The sequence below is a fragment of the Aphelocoma coerulescens genome, chromosome 10 (genome assembly GCF_041296385.1).
Source record: "Aphelocoma coerulescens isolate FSJ_1873_10779 chromosome 10, UR_Acoe_1.0, whole genome shotgun sequence".
Lineage (NCBI taxonomy): Eukaryota > Metazoa > Chordata > Aves > Passeriformes > Corvidae > Aphelocoma > Aphelocoma coerulescens.
Genome location: NC_091024.1, coordinates 18,311,273 through 18,333,958, shown reverse-complemented (window position 1 = coordinate 18,333,958; position 22,686 = coordinate 18,311,273). Strand labels below are relative to the sequence as shown.

General features: G+C 39.8%; 1 protein-coding gene across 6 annotated transcripts in view; it reads right to left on the bottom strand.

Moving 5' to 3' along the window:
* Positions 1-22,686, bottom strand: part of TMEM266 (transmembrane protein 266) — an 84,192-nt gene that overhangs the window by 33,498 nt on the left and 28,008 nt on the right. For all 6 annotated transcript variants that reach the window (XM_069025723.1, XM_069025724.1, XM_069025722.1 and 3 more), the window contains 3 exons: positions 20,529-20,717; positions 9,885-10,039; positions 6,064-6,137 (listed from right to left, as the gene is read on the bottom strand). In XM_069025723.1, coding sequence (XP_068881824.1) covers positions 6,064-6,137; positions 9,885-10,039; positions 20,529-20,717 — 418 coding nt within the window. The remainder of the gene's footprint in view (positions 1-6,063; positions 6,138-9,884; positions 10,040-20,528; positions 20,718-22,686) is intronic.

Sequence of the window (22,686 nt, the reverse complement as noted above, 5' to 3'; positions counted from 1 at the left end):
TTTCTGAACACAGATTTGAAAAAAAACATTAAGTATTAGTGTGAGTACTTTCCTGTTAAAGGCCACTGCCAGCACGGTTTTTTGTACTTGAAAAAGAAAGCTTTAATATTTTTTGACTGGAAATCTTTTAATTAAAAAGTCCTTAACACATATATTTTTCAGCTGTATCAGAAATACATTTTTTTCTGCTAAAAGCTGATTTATTACATAAAAGTCTGTCCGGTGCACTAATAAAAGGCAAATGACTGAAGAGTTCTGTTAACTTCTTTAAGCTAAAGTAAACCCAGATAAAATTTTAAACCGTTTTTCAGACAGAAATCCAATTTCAAAATTGACAATGTCTCCTGGTGACACACAATTGTTTGCACGACATTAACTATCTGCAGTGAAGTTTAAGATGAGCTGTGTGATGCTGCAGGTTCTCTCCCTAATTTTGTAGGGAAACTTGGCCAAGTCCTTTGCTGAGCCAGCTGTGTGAATTCCCACAATCTGCATTTGTCAGCTGACTGCACGGTCCATTAGGTAATTTTAAGTACTTTTCTGCTTGCACATTTAATATACAATTTACTACTCAATGAGTCACTGCGTCAAATCCCTCCATAGTGTGAAGAAGTCACCAGGAGGCAGCACAGGAGGGGAAGCTGGCCCAGCAGCATGAGGCAAAGGAGAGGAACTCTGCATTTCAAGATGGGGTAGGGATTGGGCAGGAGATAGACAGGAGGCTGGAGAGGATGTCCTTACAAAAGCCCCTCCTTCCTTCCATTGCCACAGAACTAATCTATCTGTTACAGAGGTTCCAGAAACTCTGTAGATTAAGCTTTTGCCTTTTGGATATATCTCATAAGACCAAGTATTTATTGAAAGCTTTCCCCGAACACCTTGTACCCAATCTGTAATTTATAACTCCTCTCATCTGGGTCACTCCACAGAGGCCTTAGCTCATTCAGTCCTTAGAAGAATCCTCTTTTGCCATCTGGTGTGCCTGTCCTGAGCTACTGCATTAGCTGTCCTAGCACATGCTGTCCTCAGGCCACCAAGAGCCCAGGGGAACGTGCTGTCATGTTTAAACCAACACATCCTTCTGTTCCCAGGGCACAGAGGCATCCTCCTCACACAGCTTCTCTTCAACCAAGGCTCTGAAATGACATGATAAACTACAGACCCCACGTCACCATTATGCAGTACAACCCACCCCCATGTCCTGTACTCTGGAACTGCTGGGGCTCCATCAGCATGTGGTCCCACAGAAATCATTCCCTGCCAAAGCTTGGAGCCATGAACAGACATGAACACGCTGTGCTCTCTCTCACTAATACTACCAGGACATCACATATTCAAATGCACCTCTGCACAAACTCTGCAGTTCTATTTCTTCTTATGTTCTCCCAATATTCTCACAATCTTAATTCTTAGAATATGGGGAAAACCAATGAGTTTTCAACTGACAATTCTGTATAGATTTGACAGGGCTTTTCAGGCATGGGAATGGCTCACCAGAGACCTACCATATATGCAGACCAGCCAGGGAACTGGGCTTAAGCAGCCCTTCGTCACAAGTTCCCTCTGGGCATGGTCACACAAACATTAACATTTATCTCTGAAACACATGGTGTAAGAGGCACTGCACTGCCACAATCAAGAGATGAAAGCACAGATGAAGCACTGATAAAGCACACTGTAAGTCAGGTATACTATTGGAAATGAAATGGGCAGACTGGCATTTCAGGCAGATGTCCACCTAGATTCCTAGAACTTTACAGGACCATTTTCCATGGTAACTACTTTTTTGTGAGGCCAGAAAATTGGTTAGTAAAGAAATTTCCCAGTATATTAGTATTTATTTTATACATGCTGGCAAAGAAGGAAGCCTAAATTTACCTTTATAAATGATATTAATATTTAAAATCTGTATTTTTGTTCCTAGATCCCACTAACGAATCCATTTAAAAAACAAAACATACATAACCAGCAGTGAAGTGCATTTATGCACCCTGAGAAAAGTTGTGTGTACATGGAATAAAAGTAAACACACAAAAGAGAAACCACAGCTTACAGAAGATTAATAGATTATTGTCTTTCCATGCAGCTCTTTGAGGCTCACAAATAACATAACAAAAGTAACATACCTGAGTTTTTAACATAAATTATAAATTCGTTGAGGGAAAGGCATTATTTACTTAGTTCTGTCATTTGGGATTGTTTTTTCTTTTTAACAGAACTTTAACAGCAGAGTCTCCCTTTGGAGGTTTCACTCCTTTCAAGGGTTGCTATTAATAAGCAGAAAAGTGGCAGGTTACTATCAATACTTCCTTTAGACATATAGGATGAGGAAAAAGCCTTGGAGTTCTTTCCTCCTGTGAGCCATAGCTAACGAAACAGATTGTTTATCAGCTGGGATCCCACACTTACTCAACTCACTTTGAGAGCTCATTTCTTGGACACAGATGCCAGAAAAAAGGCACAGTTTGGTGCTTGCCTGACTTTGAGCACATAAGACTTGGCTCCTCCCAGGGAAACACTCAAGTGCTTCCCTTCAGCAGAAGGCCTGCGAGTGCTGGGCTGACTGAAGCACACACAGAGCAATGTAACCAACTAACATCAAGGAACGCCATTCTCGCACGCAGTCTCATCAGTCTTAGTGGAAAAGCAGGGCTGAACAACAGCCACAGAACTATGGATTTGTGGCAGTGTGATAAGACTATTAAAAGCAGACTTCAATCCACTTACCAAAACACTGTGACATTCCCCATCCTCCTTTTCTCAGCCAACTAATACCAAGGCTGAATTCGCCCTCTTGAGAGGGTGTAACCCCGGCCTTGCCTTGCTATTGATACTGGGATTTCCCCCCAGTGTCTCTCTCTTCTCTTCTGTCTTAACATCTAGGTAACATTTGGTGCACAGACAAATCACAGTGATGTACTTAAACAGAGACAAACATACACAATCATCACCACTAGTAAATCCTGTTCAAGTACTTGGAAAAATGCAAACAGAGCTGATGTGTACTTCACCTGAAAAAGGATATTTTAATGCTGGAAAGCCACAGACAGTGACAGAGTATAAAATGAACAGAGTGCTTTTAAGGCTTGTAGCTATAGTACAAACCTAGGGAGAGCAGAAAGATGCTCTGAGAGCAGCTACTCAACTTTGTTGGCAGCTGTTCTGGTGGCATTTGCCAGCTGCTGGCATGTTTAGCCCCCCTCATTTTAGCCAAGCAGAAAGCCAGTGCCTGTTTAACTCCAACACGACATGACTGCAATTACCTGCAATGCTTTGAAACCACCACCTTTAATCAGTCATATGCTTCCAAAACATTCAGATTTTGTGCTGAAAGTTTTCTAGGTTTTAACAGGTCTTTTACAACTTTGTTCTTTAAGCTGAGACCCTTCTGCAGAATTGTGTACCCATATTTACAACTAATGGGAACCAAAATACAGAATAAACAGCACACATCCAAACTTAGAACATGGTACTTGCTATGGAAACAAGCTTTTTTGAACACCAGAAACATTGAATCCTTGCTTGGAGTTGAAAAACAATGACTGAAGGACTCATCAATCCTCAGCAGTTGCCTGTTATATCCAGGCAAACTAATTAAACCTGTTCATCTCTGGAATATCATCCTGGCATGAAGTCACAGACTGCAGAATCTCACTGTAACACATGATCTTCTCAACAAATGATCCCAAAGACAGCTGACTCATGGTATGGGAATCAGAGGGGAAAAAAATCCCCTGAAGGGACCAAAGGAGTAAATAAAATTATGACGGATAAAAAAAAAAAGCCACTTGCAATTTTTGCAGTATTTTGTAACCTCTTGGAAAAAAAAAATAATTATTTTGATGACAGAAAATTATACCCTCTGTTTTCCCTCTCATAAGACATAATTCGACATGCACTCAACCTGGCATAAGGCCAACCTCAGCAAACCCAAAAGGAAAGGTACACCTGAACTCTGTCCCAGACTGGTGGCCTCTGAATCACATCCAGTTGCTCTGTGGAGCCACCTTTGTCTCTGAGCTGCCAAACGAACTTATATCCAAAAATCTACCCTGGTTTGTGCACCTCACAATGGCTGTCTTGTGGCCTCATTTTTCTTTGATCAAAATTCAAACCATAATCAAATAGCTGAAGGAAGATACTTCGGAAAACAGAAGTAGATAATGAAGTGCGTGGTAAGTTTATAATAAATGAGAACAGCAAGAAGACAAAGTAGTTCCAAATACCTAATAAAGAGAGGAGAAAAGCCAACACAGATCCCAAATGAGGATGGTGAGTCAGGCAGGGAACCTGTTTTGGCTCTGTAAAACACTTCTGTTACTCTTTTCCTGCAAAATACTTCTGAACCAGTTCATCCACTTTGGAGGGTACCCTGTCCCAATAGAACTGAAATAACTAATTCCCTTCCTTGAGCCAGATGAGTCCCTGCCTCGAGGATGTGTCTGCAGTGCCACAAACAGCCTGACAACACCTGTGCACTCAGGGAGAGACATAGGAGCAAGGCACTGTGGCAGGTGTGAGCAGAGTGCTGGTGGTGCAAGTGAATGAAAACAGAACTGGAGACTGCAGTCCAGCAGAAAGGAATTGAGGAGCACAGGAAAGGCTTTTGGTGTAACCAGCTCCAGAAAACAAAGGGGATCAAGTGAGCAGGGTTGTGCAGCCATGCTACAAGCTGATCCTGTTGGGAATCTCAGGATTACAGGGAGCTCCAGGGTGCTAATCCCCACCGAGGAGAGAGGAAAGTATTTCTTTAAAGGGAATGGACACCATCTAGCAAACCCAAGTCTTTGGGAATTAGGTATGCAATTCACAAAGGAAAGACTCTGCAAAATTTTTTTAATTGTCTAGAGATTATTTTCAGTCAGCTTACATGTAACCTACAGCCCACCATCACTGTCAAAGGATGGAGACAGTAATAGGACCTATTTGCACACCTGCAGCACCAGAGGGCTGGGATGCAGAGCAGCCTGAGATTCCTGCCTGCCATCAAACAATCCTTTCAGAAAGCACCCACCTACAACACCAGCTGAAAAACCCTGTGTAGAAATACAAAATGATATCTGTAAATGTATTTCATCAGGAGCACCACAGAAATTACCAATGTGATGAGTATGAATTCAACACAAGTGATCCAATAAATCATTTGCAGATATCACAGCTCTTTGATTATTGTTTTTTTGTAACCTTCACCTTGTAACCATCTAAATTTACTACAGAATGAAGACTTTAACAAATCTCTGTGGATTATATTTTCTCCTATGGAACCAGAAAAAAATATTTTTAAATATTTAAGTCCAAGCTGTACTCTGACTTAACAAACATAAAACTTGTTTTTGTGACAAGTCACATATTACAACCTGAAAAATAGCCAAGTACTTTTGAATATTTCAGCAGCAGACTCAATGTCTCAATTCCAATGATTTTCTGGAACAAAGCTGAAAGCTCAGAAAAGCAGATTATTCCAGTTTGGTCATTTGTTATATCATGATTAGAGCCTTTTCCAATGCATACATTCATACACATTTTGGCAAAGAAATTCACCATTTGTTTCATTCTCTAACTAGGTCTATCTGCAGCAACCCGGAATATATAAACTACCTTAATAAACCATGAGAGGAGATAATTCCATTCTCAAAACAGATCTTTTTGTAAAAACTCCTGTGGATCTTTATTCCTGAAAAACATATCTTCATCTTAATCCTGTACCTTATACCCAATGACACTGATAACAAATGGATCAAACTATTCTGTCCAGTGCCTGTAGTGATTCAGAGATTATTATTTCTTTCTGCAGCTTTCCAATTATAATTTGTAAGGCAATATCTCCTCTTCCATGTTTCCTTACCAATTCTAAGTAACTGACAAACAGTGCTAATCTAAAAAACATTTTTTAGTTTGCTAAGTAGAAGCAGCAACAGTACATTTTTTTCTTGTTTTTTTCCTTAAAATACATTGTACTACATTATTTACAGTCAAACTACTGTAAAACTCTTGCTAATTCCAGTGACAACATAAAAATACTTTGCAGTTCTGTATGTGGTGAAAGACTTTGGTTATACATACCTCTGAAAAGAAAACAGAGAGGATGACTAGGCTGATCCAGTGAATTACTCCTGCAAACTGGGAAGCACTTGAAACTGCAATTAATATAATACAACAAAGAGTCATTATAATAGCAGAGTGCAACTTAGGTTTAGTATAATTAGTACTGCCACAACTTACACAGGGTAAAGCTTGCTTTCTTAAATTTTGCAATGGAAGTACCAGAAAGAAGATGGGATGCAATGGGACATGGAACTCCAGCCCTGCCAGCTGCTCACCCTAATTCACCATGTAAGCAGCTCTTCACTGGAGCTTTTACAGACACTCCTGCTGGTAAGCAATGGCAGACACACAGCTCAGGTCTTTGATGCTCTGCCAGTGCTTCATGTTCTCGCCCCATGCACTGCTTTAGTACGAGATGTATGATTGACTCCTGTGTACCTAAAATTCCAGAGTTAGGATTCAGTAAGGAAACAGAATGCTCTACAATCCCCACATTATTTCTCATGCAGTCTCTCACAATTCAGCTCAGATGATCAGTACTTAAACTGGAACAGGTACTTAAAAGCTAGTGCTCAAAATGGGCTTCAAAATACATTTCACGCTGACAGAAAAATGCGAAGTTGACATGGCCCACTAACTCAGCTGCTAGCAATTCCTACTTCCACATGCTCCCAAGTTTGGATTAAGGGAATGAAGAGAAAACATTCTCTCCTTATTCAGAGTACTTATGAGTCTACCATCTCCACAGCAGACAGACCAGAGCAGTCTGTGCAGTCTTGCAGTGACAGAGAATGACAGTGTAAGGCAAGCAGTGGCTGTGTGCATAGAGGTGCAAGGCTGTGGCAGAATTAACTACGTCCCAACAACATACAGGGCACACACTAAATGAACAATTTTATTTTTAAATCAGAATCGATTAATATGAGAAGGAGAGGAGAGGGATGTAGGAAGAAATCAGGATACAAATAAAACTGAGTATGTGCTGCCACTGGAACTCTCACTGCTGAAGCTCTTTTGGGGCTTGATGAGAGAGCATTTGCTGTGCTGCAGCAGAGGAACTACTTAAAAGTGAAACAAATCCGCAAAATAAAATACAATAAAGTTATCCTAAGGCACTATATTGGGCAGCCTGAAGAACCAGAAACCCTTTGGATACAGTTTTTCCAACAGGGATCGACTGACATAAAGGGCTCCATCTGCCCCCTAGCGACTCAAAAAGATACAGCAATCACGAATTTGGGACGAAAATTCATCCTGACAAACGCTGAGTGACCATTACAGAAGCTCGTAGTAGAAACCCTTGCCTTCAGTGGATGTTGTTCCCTCTGATTTCCTGGCAGATATACACTGCAAGCATGTGTATGTGATGCTCTTGGTTTGGGCAAGCCCTGAACCCCGCGTTACTGAGGCACGGCTGCAGCACAGGCAGTGTTCCCTTTGCACAGCTCTGCACGGCCTCAGCCAGGGCACAGGTCTGGCAGCTCAGGAGCGGAGCTTCTCAGCTCCACACTGCTCAGGAAGCTGACTGCAGAAGGAGGGCAGTACTAACATGATTTCCTGAGTTTCTTTCCCCCAAATACCCTAAAAGGTCTCCAACCTTTTCATGTGTGCGTCCTAGTTTGCAAATCTGGTGTCCACCTCTGAAACCAAAAGCTTTGTGCATAGGAGAAGTGCATCATGCAACCAAAGATTACACTGAAAGTAGGAGAGAAAAAATATGCTCTAAGAATTTTACAGCCAAAGAAAACACCAGGTTGCTTTTGCTGCATTTTTTTTTTTGGTTGGTTGCTTTGGTTTTCTTTTAATAAAGAGAGGTTTCCTAAGTAATTACAGTCTGGATTAGCAGTTGTCATTATGGACAGAATTTGAAGTGATGTGCTGTAAAGTATGTTAATGCACTGCTTGGTTTTATAAAGAATAAAGAACTCTTTAAAACCATAATTACATTTTTGAGAAACATAGTTATGGGCTAATGGGTTTTCAAAACCTTAATGTGACACACATCCCTCGTAAGGCACAGCTGGAAAAATTCTATCAGCATCACCCAGCCAGCCTATATCTGATTTAAAACAAGATGGAAGGTATCCAAACTTGGCAAAGGGAAAAAGCCTCATGGCTTTATTATGATTCATTAGCTAAACTGTAAAGTGGTAACACAAGTGGAATGGGTCCCGAGAAAATCCACCCAGGCAGGAGCCACTTCTGAACAGTGAAGTCACTCGGCTCAACCAAACACCTACAGGTCATGTACAAGGTGTAAGCTGCAGAGCTTTCAACAGTGTTATACGCACCAGACATGCAGAGGAGCAATGATGCCTAAAGTTAAGCTTTCTTTAGAAAGTTCTTCAGAAAATAAATGGTGAGAAAGTGGGTGCTTCCAGAGGAGAGTAACCAAAACTGTTAAAACTCAGAGAAATCAACAGTCTGTAAACTCTGTCTCTACAGGAAGTGAAAATTCTCTACATAAACAGAAAGATGTGACACTTCAACAAATATTGTTGAAAGCTTCTTCCTTGTTCAGTTCTTCAGGACTTACACCAACAATTAGCATTCCTGACTTTTTTGAAAGTGGCAGACCCATCCAAATCCTGGACTTCCTCATCCAAAAATGGTGAGTGACCAGAGACCAGAGAAAATAACAGCTGTAACGGAGGGGCCATGCTCAGAACAGTGTGTGCAGTATGGACAGATGGGTGGACATGGTGAGCAACAGTGTGGAATGACACAGTCATTTATTCATCTTACAGACTTTATGAAATGGCTGCAATTATCAGTGAAGTCCCTTAAAGTCATCTTAATACAATTGCAATACCCAAATCTTTACTCCACTACAATCAATTGACAAATTACAACAGTAAAAGGACTTCAAGAGAATAAAAATTTTCTTTGTTCAGTTTAAAGTTGCCACAGAAGACACTAGACCATGACTCTTTCGTGGTATGTATTCTTGCATTTATGCAGTTGTCTGAACCCCACCTGCCATTTCAACACATCTGAGATTGCATGGAGGTACTAGAGGCTGCTCCTCAACATTTAGCACAGGGGAAAGTGTAGGTGGTGTTTGTGGTCAAGTCAACATGGTATCATAAAAGAAAAAAGAAAAAAAGAAAAAAAGGGGTGGAATGGAGGAAAAGAAGAGTAGAGGGGAAAAAAAAAGAATTAGGAAGCAAAACAGCAGCATTAAAATTTCCATTGTGGAACCTGTGTAGAGTGAATTCAGATAAAGCAAAACTCCATTTAAGCCATTATTTCACTCATAGTGTGTTAGCAAAGTAGAATGAAAGTCTGTATCATTTCAGTGCATTACAAGCTAGAAGGCTATAATTTCACTTCCTATCCACTTGAGCAGAAGTAAATTAATAAGAGGTAACACCAAATACCCTATTTATTTTTATATGTTCATTGCTTTTGTATATCCATGTGTGACGGGTATCAGAGATTAATGATACACAGATTTTTCTTCTGTGCATAAGTAATATGTCTGTAGAGGACAGAGCTTTTCAAGCACTAATGACAACATGTGTGAATCTCTGCACGAACATTTTGCTTGCATCCTTTGAAAATTTGTCCTGTACTGAATTTGTTATTTGACCTGGATTTGGTCAGAATAATAAGGAAGAGACTGACTTCACTATACCAGGGTTCCACAAGAACACATTTCTTACCTAGCCTAGTAATCATTTAAATGGTAGGAAAAAAACATCCCCAACATCCTCCCCCCACAGCAAGGTAAGCCTTTTTTCATCAAAACTTAGGAAAAAAAACCAAAAAAAACCCAACAAAACAAAAACAACAACAACAAAAAAATCAAAATTAAAAAAAAAATTCCTCCTACTCACACTGGAGAAGCTTTATATCTATTAGGAGTTCCAGAGTCAGAAGAATCACCACCAATACTACACAGGCTACCAGGAAACTGTTGAGACTTGCACTGAGCAAAAATACCTGCCACACAGCTGCTCGTCTCCCACAGCATGGTTTTAGCCAGTTAGATCTAAGGAAATACAATTAAGGGAAAAACAAGAAAGAAAAGAAGAAGAAGTGAAAAAGGAAAAGAGCTAAAGAGCAGTGAACTCAAAATTTTAAGTTCTGCTGTTATGGATACATTCAGCAATAATGCACAAAGACTTTTCAAAGTTCACTTTCACTAGTTTCTTTACCAAGAAAAAGGTAAGAAAAACCTTTGCCCTGGGATCTCCCCAGCTCTGGAATGTAGTGGTGTCCAAGTGCCTTCAATGTACTGAGTCATGCAGCCCTAATTATCATACACATTTCCACTTTCTTCCTATCTCACTAGTGTTCATGTGCTCTTATCTTGACATACATGCTGCATTCACTTATCAGTGAGTACAGGGGACTCTGCTATTTAGAAGTTAATGACGTTTTTTAAAGGATTTCTCTGCTACTGAATTTTCTGGTCATGCACTTTTACACCTGCTCTACTATGAGACAGCTCTGACAAGGGCTGCCAAATTTGGGTTGCAACAATCAGTCCATGACATCATAGAAAAGAACAACAGGAATATGGAAAACACCAAAGAATAAGCTCAGTGACTCCACAGCTACACTTTATAGTAGCAAAAGTACGCAGCCTGGCAGAGTGTCAAGCCTCTGGTCAAGGCTCTCTCATCTGGCTATTTGTCCAACTTTCATCAATCTGTTTGTGGATCAGGCCAAGAATTACCTTGCCAGAGTTTGGGGGGACAGCATGCACCAGGAACCGCTCCCAAACCTAGTTTGGATGAGGTCACCCTTTTTCAAAGGAAAAACAAGGTCTCGGCAGGATGCAGGAAGCTGTGAGGCGGCTGAGTTCTGAGGACCAGAACTCTGCAGGGAAGTTGATGAAGCAGTAAACGTTGCACTAGTGTTGTGCTAATGCAGATACACATTTACAAGAGGGTTGCTAAAAAATACTTCTTTTCTTTTAGGAGTATTGGTAATAGGAGTAACAGTAGCAGGGACTTCAGAAGCATAAAGCCCATCCTGATACTGTTTATCTCCTAACACCTCCCCCTCAGTGTCACTTTGATGCAGTATCACATCATTTCTCATCACAGTTCTGCAATGCTCCTGTACTGGCTCACCTCAGAAAGTTCAGATGGGATGGTTGCCTGACACTTCAGATTTTCAAAGCACTGTAAATACACATTAGGTAATGAAAAGCTGACATGATTTATTTACCAGGGTTTAAAAAGCTGCAAGTGTGATGCAGTAACCCCACTGTCTAACTAAAATATCAATACACAGAAATCAGTGCTGTACAAGAAGATATGATGATACCGATCAATTCCTAATAAACAGCCCTAGACTCAATAACTCATATTATAATCAAACACTTGGAAAAACATCACAAAATGTTCTCTGACATACTCACAAATGAAGGAGAAAGTGATGCCAAGCAGTGCTCAGAGACTCAACACTTTCAAAGCAGCTTCTCAGAATTAAGCATATCAACAACACTTGTAGTCAGATTGCCTGATTGCCTGACTGTAAAAGACCTCCTCAATTGACTCTCAAAGCTTCAGAGATTTGACAAGTGTTATTATCAGAAACTTGCCCTTAGGTTAAACTTTGTTGTGGCTCCAGCCTGAATACAGAATGCACTAGATTTTAAACAGGTTGTATTAAAACACAAAACAAAAAAAAAGGCATTGGGATAAAGCCTTTTTGCCAACTTGATGATTTAATGGATTTTATTTCACATCATCTCAAAACAGGATAACTTGTTTTTTAATGCAACTATGATTTTGGGTTTAGGATTGGGGTTTTTAGATACTTCTAAAAACAGTGAGGAGGGACGGCTCTGTTTAAACATAACAGGCTTTAGTCCTATTCTCTGTTTATATTTATCTTCCCTTTTTCAAAAGACCCATTACGCCAGTATTTTAATATTACAAGGGTAGCTTTTCCTATTCACAGAACCATCAGTAGAGGGCCCAAGTACCTGCCTTTAAAAGCTCTGCATAGTTAAGATTTTCAAATATACCAAATGTACCAGTAAGAGTAAACCAACTGTCATACATACAATACACACATGATAATTTTTACTCAAGCTATTAATTACTTATAGAGTCCTAAATAACATGGAGTTTTCTCTGTCTGTTCAGTAGTATTATTCAATATTTATAACATCAATTCTAAAAAGCTTCTGAATTAAACTATCAGTTTACAGTTGAAAAAGCAATCAGCTTAAGCAGTCAAGTGCAGCTCACCTGCGTATTTCCACCTGTATCACACTCAGAAAAAGTCATATATTAAAAAAATCCCACTCATATATAAGGTGATTTCAAAGACATAAATGTATTTGAAATTTATGCACTGAAGAACCACCTTCAGTGCTGTATCCTAACTTGCTACACCAAGGTGACTTAGTTGAACACTTGGCCTGTGGATGGACAGTGACCAGCACCTGCACACTGCTGTCTATAAGCTGACATGCTAACCACCCTGACCCCTAATACACAAATCTCACCTCTTTAACCCTGAAACCTGTTTTAGCAGAGTAGTCTCTCTCTCTCTCTCTCTCTCTCTCTCTCTCTCTCCCTTCTGATGTGCAAGGGCTCATCCATTCAACAGATGAGAAATACGATTTTGGAGAAAAACAAACCCCTACCAGAATTGGTGTGCATTTAAACTTACCTTCCAAATTCTGGCCATTTCACCTGTGACACTGCAAAGCTACACTTAAAATTTTAAGCTTAGATTAGAAAGTCAGCTACACAGAATTTTCAAAAAGCCCAACAAACCAAAATATAACTTACACAGCTCATAAATTCATGAAGAGATTTCATACTAACCATAGACAAGTAAAAGACCTTTTTCCCCTCACTTCAGACAAAAGACCCTAAACCAAACAAAAAACCAAATAACCAAAACCCCACAAACTAGTAAAAAAGTCCCCTATTTTGTTCAGAGATTAAGTACACATTCTATTGGTGTCCTGACTGTGTTTGCTTGAACTCACAGACAAGTTTGACTTCAGAAAACTTTCCTGCATGACTTCAAACAGGTTCATCAGGTATTTCAGCTACTTTGTCTCTACAACAGGAATATCATTTACCTTTCTTGCAACGCCTGGATGAATAAACGTACTAGCATAGGAATTTTTAAATTGCTGGTGACATTGGGCTGTAAGGTTTTGTTCTGAGACATTAAAATATATTTAGTGGAATTTTACGAGGGGTAATTCTTTTTAAAGATACTTTCACACATGGCTTTGTGCAAAACCAATCTGTCATCATCCTGTTAGTCTTACTAATAAACAGCTTGGAAAGAAAAGAACATAAGGCGAAACTGGGAAGGGTTGAACATATTTATCTGGTAAGGAATCACTACAAACAGTTTTTTCAAGCTGTTAACAGCTGTCACTGTTTCTATTTTCTGGTCTTGTAAACAAATACCCCAAAATCTGCATTATACCTTACCCTGTCTTTTTTTTCTTTCTTTTGGCTACACAGCAAGTGTTTGCACCTCACAAGATGGTGATGATCAGAAAACAGAAGGATGGATGAGATCCAAATTGCTATCTGAAGGAGCAGAAAGGCCATGGTCAGGAAGTGACAGGAACACAGGCTAAATAACAATACAAAATCTGGCTGAGACAACACAGCAGAGCCTCACAGCAGGCTTCAGAGAGCAGCTGGAGGCCTTGAGCAGCCAACTCCAAGGAACAAACAGAGCTCTGCACCTCTTTTCTGGACTTCTACAAGTTTGGTTTAACTACAGAACTTTAACTATTGAGAAGACTCTCATCTTCTCCCCCACTAAAACTTGCACTATTTTAAGCCCCATGGCATTTCTTGGAAGACTCCTGCAAAACTCTGCTGCTCAAATGGCAAGAGATATTCCCCTCTTTTTTCTTCCTAAACTCACCCATGGCCAGTTTATACACACTCATTCTTGTGCCAATATTATTCTTGAGCTTGATTAGGTCTTTGCCCTAATTGGCATTTTGTCCACGATGCATTATACACAGTATAATATACAGTATATTATACACAGTATAATATACACAGCAGCCACTTCTATAATTTTATTAAAGCCCATCCTTTTTGTAGAACAGACCCAGTTTCTGTAACTATCCTAGCAGCCTCTTCTGCATGTGAATACAGACAACTGGAGCCATAGATAATATTTTGGAATAGGTTTAATTAATTACATGAATGCTTCCCAGCTCTATTTGAAGTACTTGAAGCTTTCTAGGATCATTTGTGCTTTCTTTATAGGTGTATATTACACCCTTTGCTCACAGACATCCTGTGATTACCTGGCCTTCTACTCCTCACACTAGAAAATTGCTTATTAGGTTTTTCCTTTTTATGTTAAGATCTTTAGTGAAATATTAACGTCAGCCTCAAAAACTCTCTTTAAGAAACATAAGAGCAGCCATACCAGAACACACTGAACAAAGGCTTGGCAACCTGTCTCCAACAGCAGTCATGAGCATATGTCTCAAGATGACTAAGAACATAGCAAACATATAAATCCTTCCCCTTAATATTTTCACAACATCCAGTTCTTTTCCATTTGGTCACTTCCTGAGACACGTGTTTTCTCACATTGTACGTAGTAACCTTCAATGAATTTCGCTTCCACAAACCCGTCCAACCTCCCATTGGGGGGATAAGCTACTCTCAGCCACACATCCTTCAGAAAGTATCTTCAAGCATCTACTGCCCTCTGTGCCAAGAGCAAACTCTTTTTGTTTCTTTGGAACGGGGCCTTAATCTATTAAGGTACCTTAGAGACTGTATTTGGAGGGGATGTGTGGGTGTCAAACCTGTTTTAACCTCTCTGTGTCACAGACTTTGTAATATCAATCAAATCGCAGTCAGCCTTCTTTTCCAGAGTGCAGAGTTCTAGTTTACATAGTAATCTCCAATGGAAGTTGTAGCACATCTTTGATCACTGTTTTCCTTTGATTCTTTTCCAGTTCTTTTATATCTACCATATCCTTTTTGACAGGGAGCAGAACTGCACTTGTGTTCAAGACGTGGGCAAAGCCTGGATATATAGAGAGGCACAACAGCACAACACCTCTCTTATATTCTCTGCTCCTTTTCCCAAGCAATCCTAAGATCTGATTTGCTTTTAGATTGCTGCTCAGCATTTAGCTGATTTTTTTTACAGACCTGCCTTCCAGACAAATATTCCTCTTTTCCACATTTCCCCTTTGTCCCATTGCTTACCCATATTTCAAATTTTGCCCCCAAACCATATCTTCCCCAATTTAGACAATTAATTCCAGTGTCAAGCCAGACAAATTAGACCCATGTAATTTCCAGTCTCCAGTAAAGAGCTCTGCAAACAGTGATCTGTGGGCTACAATTGCTACATTTCTACCCACAAAAATTACCTGGGAAAAGCAAGTTCTCTTGGAAAAATACAGAAATATCTCCAAACCAAAAAAGTCTTAAAATCACTGAGCTAGAAAATTAATTCTTTGTCTTACTTAACAGTACTGCTCTCTCTACCAATTGATAAAAGACATAGGAGGGACACACTCAAAGCACTTAGGTACTGGGATAAACACAGTAATGAGTTATTCTGGGAAACAAAATTCACAAAATGAAACACTTAAAAGGCTGTGTACAGAAACAGAAATTTCTATATCACTGAATACCCCTGTAACATAGCCCAAAATTTCATGTTTTCTCTGCTGAAGAGCTGGGCACCTCACAGGTTCTGTTGAGCTGAATGCTCCTTTTCTGCTGCAGTGCGGGTCTGTTTGGACCACAGCACCGAGATAGCAGTGATATAGTACTGCACAAAGAACACATCAGCACTACAGTCTCATTCACTGCATCCTCATGTTCGGATTTTACACCATCTTTCTGGATTCAGACTATAACTGGCAGCTAAAACTAAATTACAAGTCACTTTTGTAAATGCAAGGAGCTTGCTTGCTACATGAAATAGTTGTGCCCTCCAAAACCTTTGCACTTTGTCTTGGATTTGGACCTCATTATTCACCATGCACCCAGGATCTGCATGAGGTGCACAAAACTTTTCAGAAAAGGGACTATTTTTAATTATGCCAGCAGATAAAGACAAGAAAAGCAGAAAACAAGAAAAATGTGAGCAATTGATCTAGTGAAGTTCCTTTAGATAAAGCACCTTTAAGCTCTGTAGAGAGCACAAGTAAAATACCTCAAAAAGATCCAAGTAATATCTGAAAGATGAATATGAAAACCAAAACAATGGCATCTACTACTTAGTACAATTACAGAAGACAGACTGAAGGAACAGACATCTTTCTTTCCCAGGATGGTCTTGCAACCAGGTCACCAGCAAGGTCTTGCAACCAGTTTAAAATGTGAACTCACAACTCTTCTCTGTGTTAATTTCTGCATCTCTGTAAATCTCCGTTCAGTTTTGGTTTCCTTTCTTTTCTCTCTCTCTCTCTCTCTCCTTATGGTTTTCTTTTTTCAGATATTCCCACTATTTAATGCCCTTTCTAGCTGTGACCAAACAAATCTAAGGCTATGAACAGATGATCATAAATTATTAAATTACAACAGCGTGACTATTTACAGCTAATGTCAAATGAATCACATTAACTGTGTGAACTCACAAACTTTACAGCTTTTGATGTAAAACACAGTATTTGAAAGCATCTTCATGTTTCAGATGTTTAACATTAAAACTCAAGAGCAGCAATTTAAAACAAATACAACAAATAATTTAAAAGTTGGTGTATATCTCTTCCCCCCTTGTTTCTCAACCCCCAATAAATACAGATCTTTATCAAGAGAGAGGCTCATTGTCTATCTGCACACACACAAATATATAGTCTGTAGTGTAATTATCTGTAAATTTTTAAATAATTTATTGTGATTGATACCTCCTAACTAGAACTTACAGAAAATATAGAAAGGAGAGCTTTTCCCTATCCATGTATTACTTTCTGCATGTTGTCAATTTTTCTGCTATTCTCCATCACTTTTATTGGACTTGATGCAAAAAAAGCACTAAAGAGAAACTATTTTTTGAAAAACAGAATACTCGACTGGAAAAAAAAAATTAAGAGTGGCATTTAAAGCAACGTTAACATTTAAAAATCATCTCACCTTTCTGAGTGATTAGTCTCCTTAAAGAAATGTTGGCATACTCTTTTCCTGCAAACTGAGTTCAGTGCAGTCACAGCCTCCCCAGTAAATTCAGGACAACACATTTTGTGTTTTGTTTGAGGGTTTCAGGTAGAGCAGAACGGTTTTTCTTGCCTGATTACCCTTTCACTACTTACAGGTGGCCATCAGGGACAGGCTTAATGTGCCTCTAATCTGAAGTCCTTTCTTTGTTGCTTAGCACAGTGATCAGCATTGTTATCTAAATTTCTGACAAAACCAGCTCAAACTGTCCACAAAATTCCTTCAACAACACCAACTGACAGGAACTGACTGCCATGAGAATTTGATCCAAAAAAGCAAAGACCTATCAAACTGCACAAAGTAAGACTTTTATTCCCGTATTATGGCCATAGGAATGCCAGCTTACGTATGGTCTGTCTAACAAGTTAAAGCACACCAAAATTTTCTTTTTCCTTTTTTCTTGTCCTGTGGGAGGGGTAGCTAGTGTGATGCCATCTCACAGTTTCCAGGCACACAAAGAGGGTTATGACCCACCTACTCCTGACTGCCTATTAATATCGGCTTTATTAAGAGAAACATTCCCTCAGATGAAACAAAAAGCTCCCCTAGGTAGCAATCAGGTGACAATTGTGCCTGGACCCTGAACACCTTTTAGCCTTTAAGAAGGAAAGATAGAGGAGAACTTTGTGTGCACCTTGAGGTACACACAACTAAACCGCTAAATCAGAAGACTCCTTTCCTGTGCTCTCGTTCGTCTCTAGTCTGATGTCTCTCTTGCTGCTCCATGGAAGGAAATGAAGACTTACTGGTAAATGCCCAGAGTAACCAGGAACTAGTGACTGTGGACAATTATGCTGTCCAACAAGGTCATGGATAGATGTAGCTTGTAACAACTACCCAGTCTTGTCCAAGCACAGGGATGTGCCAGAGCCTTGCAATTAGAATGACTACAGCTTGGCCAGATCAGCTGCAGATCTAGAACAGAGCCACACAGAATACATGCAGGTCGGCACCTTCCCTGAAATTCTCTGGGAAATGCATATAGAAAGGAACACATGGAGTCTGCAACAAAAGGCAGACTTCCAGGGAAGGGAATCTTTTATACTCTCTAGCATCAGCAATATCTTCTGGTATCTCCACCTGCACTCTGTACAGCGGCACTGGGGTAACAGAGCCTCAGTTACAAAGATGGATGCTGGCAGAAACTACAGGGATTTTGACATTTTCTGCCACCTCTTGTGCTGCCCTCCTCACATCCCTCTCTTTGAACATAAGGGAGATGTGGCTGCCAGCTGCTGTATCAAACTGATCTGACCCACCCTACCTCCTTCTCACTCTGATTGAAGCCAGTCACAACTAACAAGGCCATGGGAAAGAAACTACAGCACATTCATAAAACTAGACATATTCCCAACCAAACCAGGAGGTGGCACAGGGATAGTATTTTACCTCTGCTGCTGGGCTTCTGAAGCCCAGCTCTGCTCCTAAATTTCTCATGGCATCAGCTGCAGTGAATGCTTCTGAAAGGAAGAAGCCACCATTCCCACAAGGTGGCCGAACATACTCAGCCAAAATGCATTGGGACGCCCAAACTTAAGCTTTGAACATACTTCAGAGCATTTACTCTATAGTTGGGAGGTCTGGATGGCACCTGCTTATTTCCATTTAGACTGACAAAGCCACAAAAGAAGTCTGTGTGAAGGAAGAGATCTCTGCTGAAGAAAAGAATGACAAGCCTATTTCCACGCTTAAGACTGCAAAGCTGTTCAAAGGGTTACAGTTAGAGATCTGTGCCCTTCGGCACAGTGAAGAATTGAGTTTCAGATCATAAAAATCTATAAAAATGCATATTTGAACTAAACTGGTACTGACTCAGCACCAAAATAGCCTGAGGGTTACACCTGCATACTCAAATTAATTTTCAAGTGCCTCTTTTGCTATGCAGGGTATTTTATGTTACAGTTGTACCATACTTATATAACCTACTCGAAATGTATTTCCCCTTGTTTGGAGTAACAACTTTTTGGAGAAGTCTCATAAAGTCCAATTTGGAAAGAAATTAAAGGCAAGAGCCTTCCCCACATCTTGCTTCCTGACTACCACACAGAATACCTGCTGAGCTGAGATCAAGCAGGTCGCTGCTGATTACAGAGCACAGGTTAAAACACATTGAGCTGTTAATAAATGGAGGCTTATCTAAAGTCTTTTAAAGTCTTCAGCAGTGAGCATTCTATATGGCTTATTGGGAAGTGCTCTCACTGGACCTTATTGTGTTCAGTGTGACACACAGGAACAGCAGTCACAGAATCAGGAGGGCAGGCACCACCACTCACCTCATCTCTGTCCCAAGGGATGTTAAATACAGTGTTATCATTCCTGACAAATGCATCTTCTTGAAGACATCCCGCAATTGTACCTCTATCCCCCTCCTTCCCACAAATACCAGCAGTCTACCCCAGCACTTTGCTGCCCTTACTATTCTCTGCTGCAATTCAAGCTTTTTAGTTCTTGTCCTAAACATCATGGAGATCAATAACAGGCTGCTCCCTTCCTTACAGAAGTCTCTTAGAAGCTCCCCTCAAAGTCTCTTCTCCATGTGAAACACAGTTATTTCAATCAGCACTCCACGGCAGGTTTTCTCACTGTCTTCCTCTGGATTCTCTCCAGTTGACCCAAATCTTTCATGAAGAATTTAGTACAGCAGTCCACCTACAGCCACTTCAAGCCTGAACAAGGCATAAGGATAACTTCTAATGTCCTGTAGGACAACAATGCTACATAATCTGATACTGGGCTATGTTTGGGCAAATGCTATGAACTAATTAAGATCTTTTATTCCAGTAAACCTGGAACCACCGTTCTACAAAAACAGGAGCAGTATGCCTATACTGTGTACATTATCAAAGACAACATTCTCACATAAGCAAATGACACAATTCAAATTACTGGCTGACACGTACTCTGTCTGTCCTGGAATCAGCAGTACTAGATATTATCTCTCAGTCAGGAGATGTACAGCTGTGTACAAGAATCACGGCAGTCAACTCTCGTCATCCTGAAACACCTTTCTCAAGGAGCTTTCACCAGACCATTCTGCTTGTCTGACAGGGTAGGGTGTTTCATCTAGTTTTTCCTGAGATAAAGCTTCCAGGTCAAACAGTACTATAGTAGTGTGGTCAAACAGTAGCTATGAACTACTTAAAATGATAAACAGCCATAAAGCAGCCCAGATTAGCGATATTAGAAAAGGTCACTTCCATCCTGTGACAATGATTTTACATAGAGTTTGAGGACAACTGGCTACACTTCTCCAGCTCAAGATTTCCTGTTTTACAGGCCATGAAATTTCTGTAATCTAAAACTACACAACAAAAATCTGCCCTTTGTACTTACCCTTCTCTTTGGTACTCCTCATCCAAATTTGACAAAAGCTGGGACCCAGCCACAGACAGATCAAGTGCAGCTAAAGGTAGATCTCGATAAGCAAAATTAACAAGCTGCACAGGAGCAATGCTTTTGGTCTCTTCTTCCACTTGTTGGGAAATGATCTCTACTTCCGAAACCCTGCCTTCAATTGTAGGCCTGAAAACGTAATAAACACACATATACACATAAAGAAATATAAATGAGCAAGCAAGTAAAAGTAAGTTAGAGACAAGAATTTCATAGAATTCCAAAGAGCCTGCAACTTAAAAGGCCTCTAGGAGATCATTGAGGGAGGTGTTGTCTTTAAAGAGACAGATCAAATCTCTCCAAACTTTAGTCAATTTCACTGTGATCAACAGACACCTCACAAAGGAGAACACTTCACTCCGCTGAATCTGCTTCAAAAGCACTAAATATAAACGGCTGTGTTATAAACAAATACAGAAAAGATACATGAACCCAAAAGGAAAACATTTGTGCAAAACAGAAAGAAAGCATGTAACTATGCCAACTAAAGACTCACTGCTTGGTAAATTAGATCAGTGAGCAATGAACAGCTAGACTTATTAATTATACACAAATCAACTGTTAATTGAGGCAGTTTGACCCCTCTTCCACTGTAGATTTGAATACTGATTCAAATAGTTTTGATGGATGGCAGCTTTGTTACACTCACCCAAAAAGGATCATTCTGTTACACATTATTTCAAAATAGTTCTGAAAGGGAACAATGATTCAGAAGAAGTACGGCCTCCTCCATAAAGATTATCTTAACTAACCTTATGTACAGCTTCTAAATCTGATCATGTATTCTTACAGCAGCCCACTAACACTAATGGAAACTCCAAGCAGGGAAAACCAGTCTGACAATGTGTATGTCTCCCACACTTAGAACAAGATACTACTTCTGTAGGAACATTATCCACTACCATTACTAAGTGCATGCACAGGATGACTTGGCTGTAGGACACCGCTTGCATGTCAAGGGCTGATCTTTGCAGCACCCAGCAAAGCTGCTTGCCCTGTTTGATTCCAAATAGGTGCAAGCACAAACTTCTCCAGCTTTCTTCCAGGGGGAGCCTGGTAACTTGGGAAGAAATCTCAGACTACAGTCAGAGGTTTTCAACAGCAGGTGTGAAGATACTCTTTTTCCATAGGGATATAGTTAAAAAGTTCTTAGAAGCCTGTGCTATTTGACTGCAAAAATTGCATTGGTGATTTTCTTTTAAAGCTTATTAAAATCTTCCAGCAATTTAAGAAACCTGATTAGTAGTTCCTTTTTCTCCCCCAGAAAATAAGATAATACTTTAGAAGACCACTTAACTGGTGTGTCTTGTATAACGATATAATTTAAGGATGTGGGTGAAGGAACTAAAATTCTATGTTGAAAGTTTCCATTGGTCAATCTCACCATTAGACTAATTCTTCCAGATGGAAGACATTACTCTTGAATTAAAATGAATTAACTGCTGCCAGAATTACCCAAAAAAGTAAAATGCTGTTATATGTAGAGTATTTGGCAGGCAAAGACTGCAGCTGTGTCATACTGTGGCAGAAAAAGGAGCTAAATGGAAGTACTATTTGAACAACTTAAAAGCTTTTATTTTATTCATGTGTAACTAATAATGGAAAGTAATGAGATTTTTTAATTTCCAACAGAACCGTATTCCTGTGTAAACAATCTGAAATCAGAAATCCAGAGGTAAAAGCTAATTTTAGTAAGAATTTTGATTTTCACCTTTAGTGCTATCCTGTGGGCATTTACCTTTTTAAGTCCAAGCTGTTCAGTTTTGCATGAAAGAGCACACAATGATGAAATTTCCAGTATCATAAAGGAAAAAGGAAATTAGTTGGTGCAACATTCCCTCCCCAAACAGTATTGAGTTTCTGTATTCTTAGACAGACTAAATGACAGATATATTCTGATTTGATTGAAAAGAAAAACAGACTTGTGCTGGCAGACAGCTTTGGTGGCAGGAAAAAGATAAACAGATCTAAAAGTAACATAACATTCTAGTTTTCAGCCACTGCTGTTCGTAACACATCAGGCATGTTTACAGCATCATTAACTTATTTTCTGTTAATTCACGCTCTTTAGACAAATACAAAACCCTCCTGAAGTCAC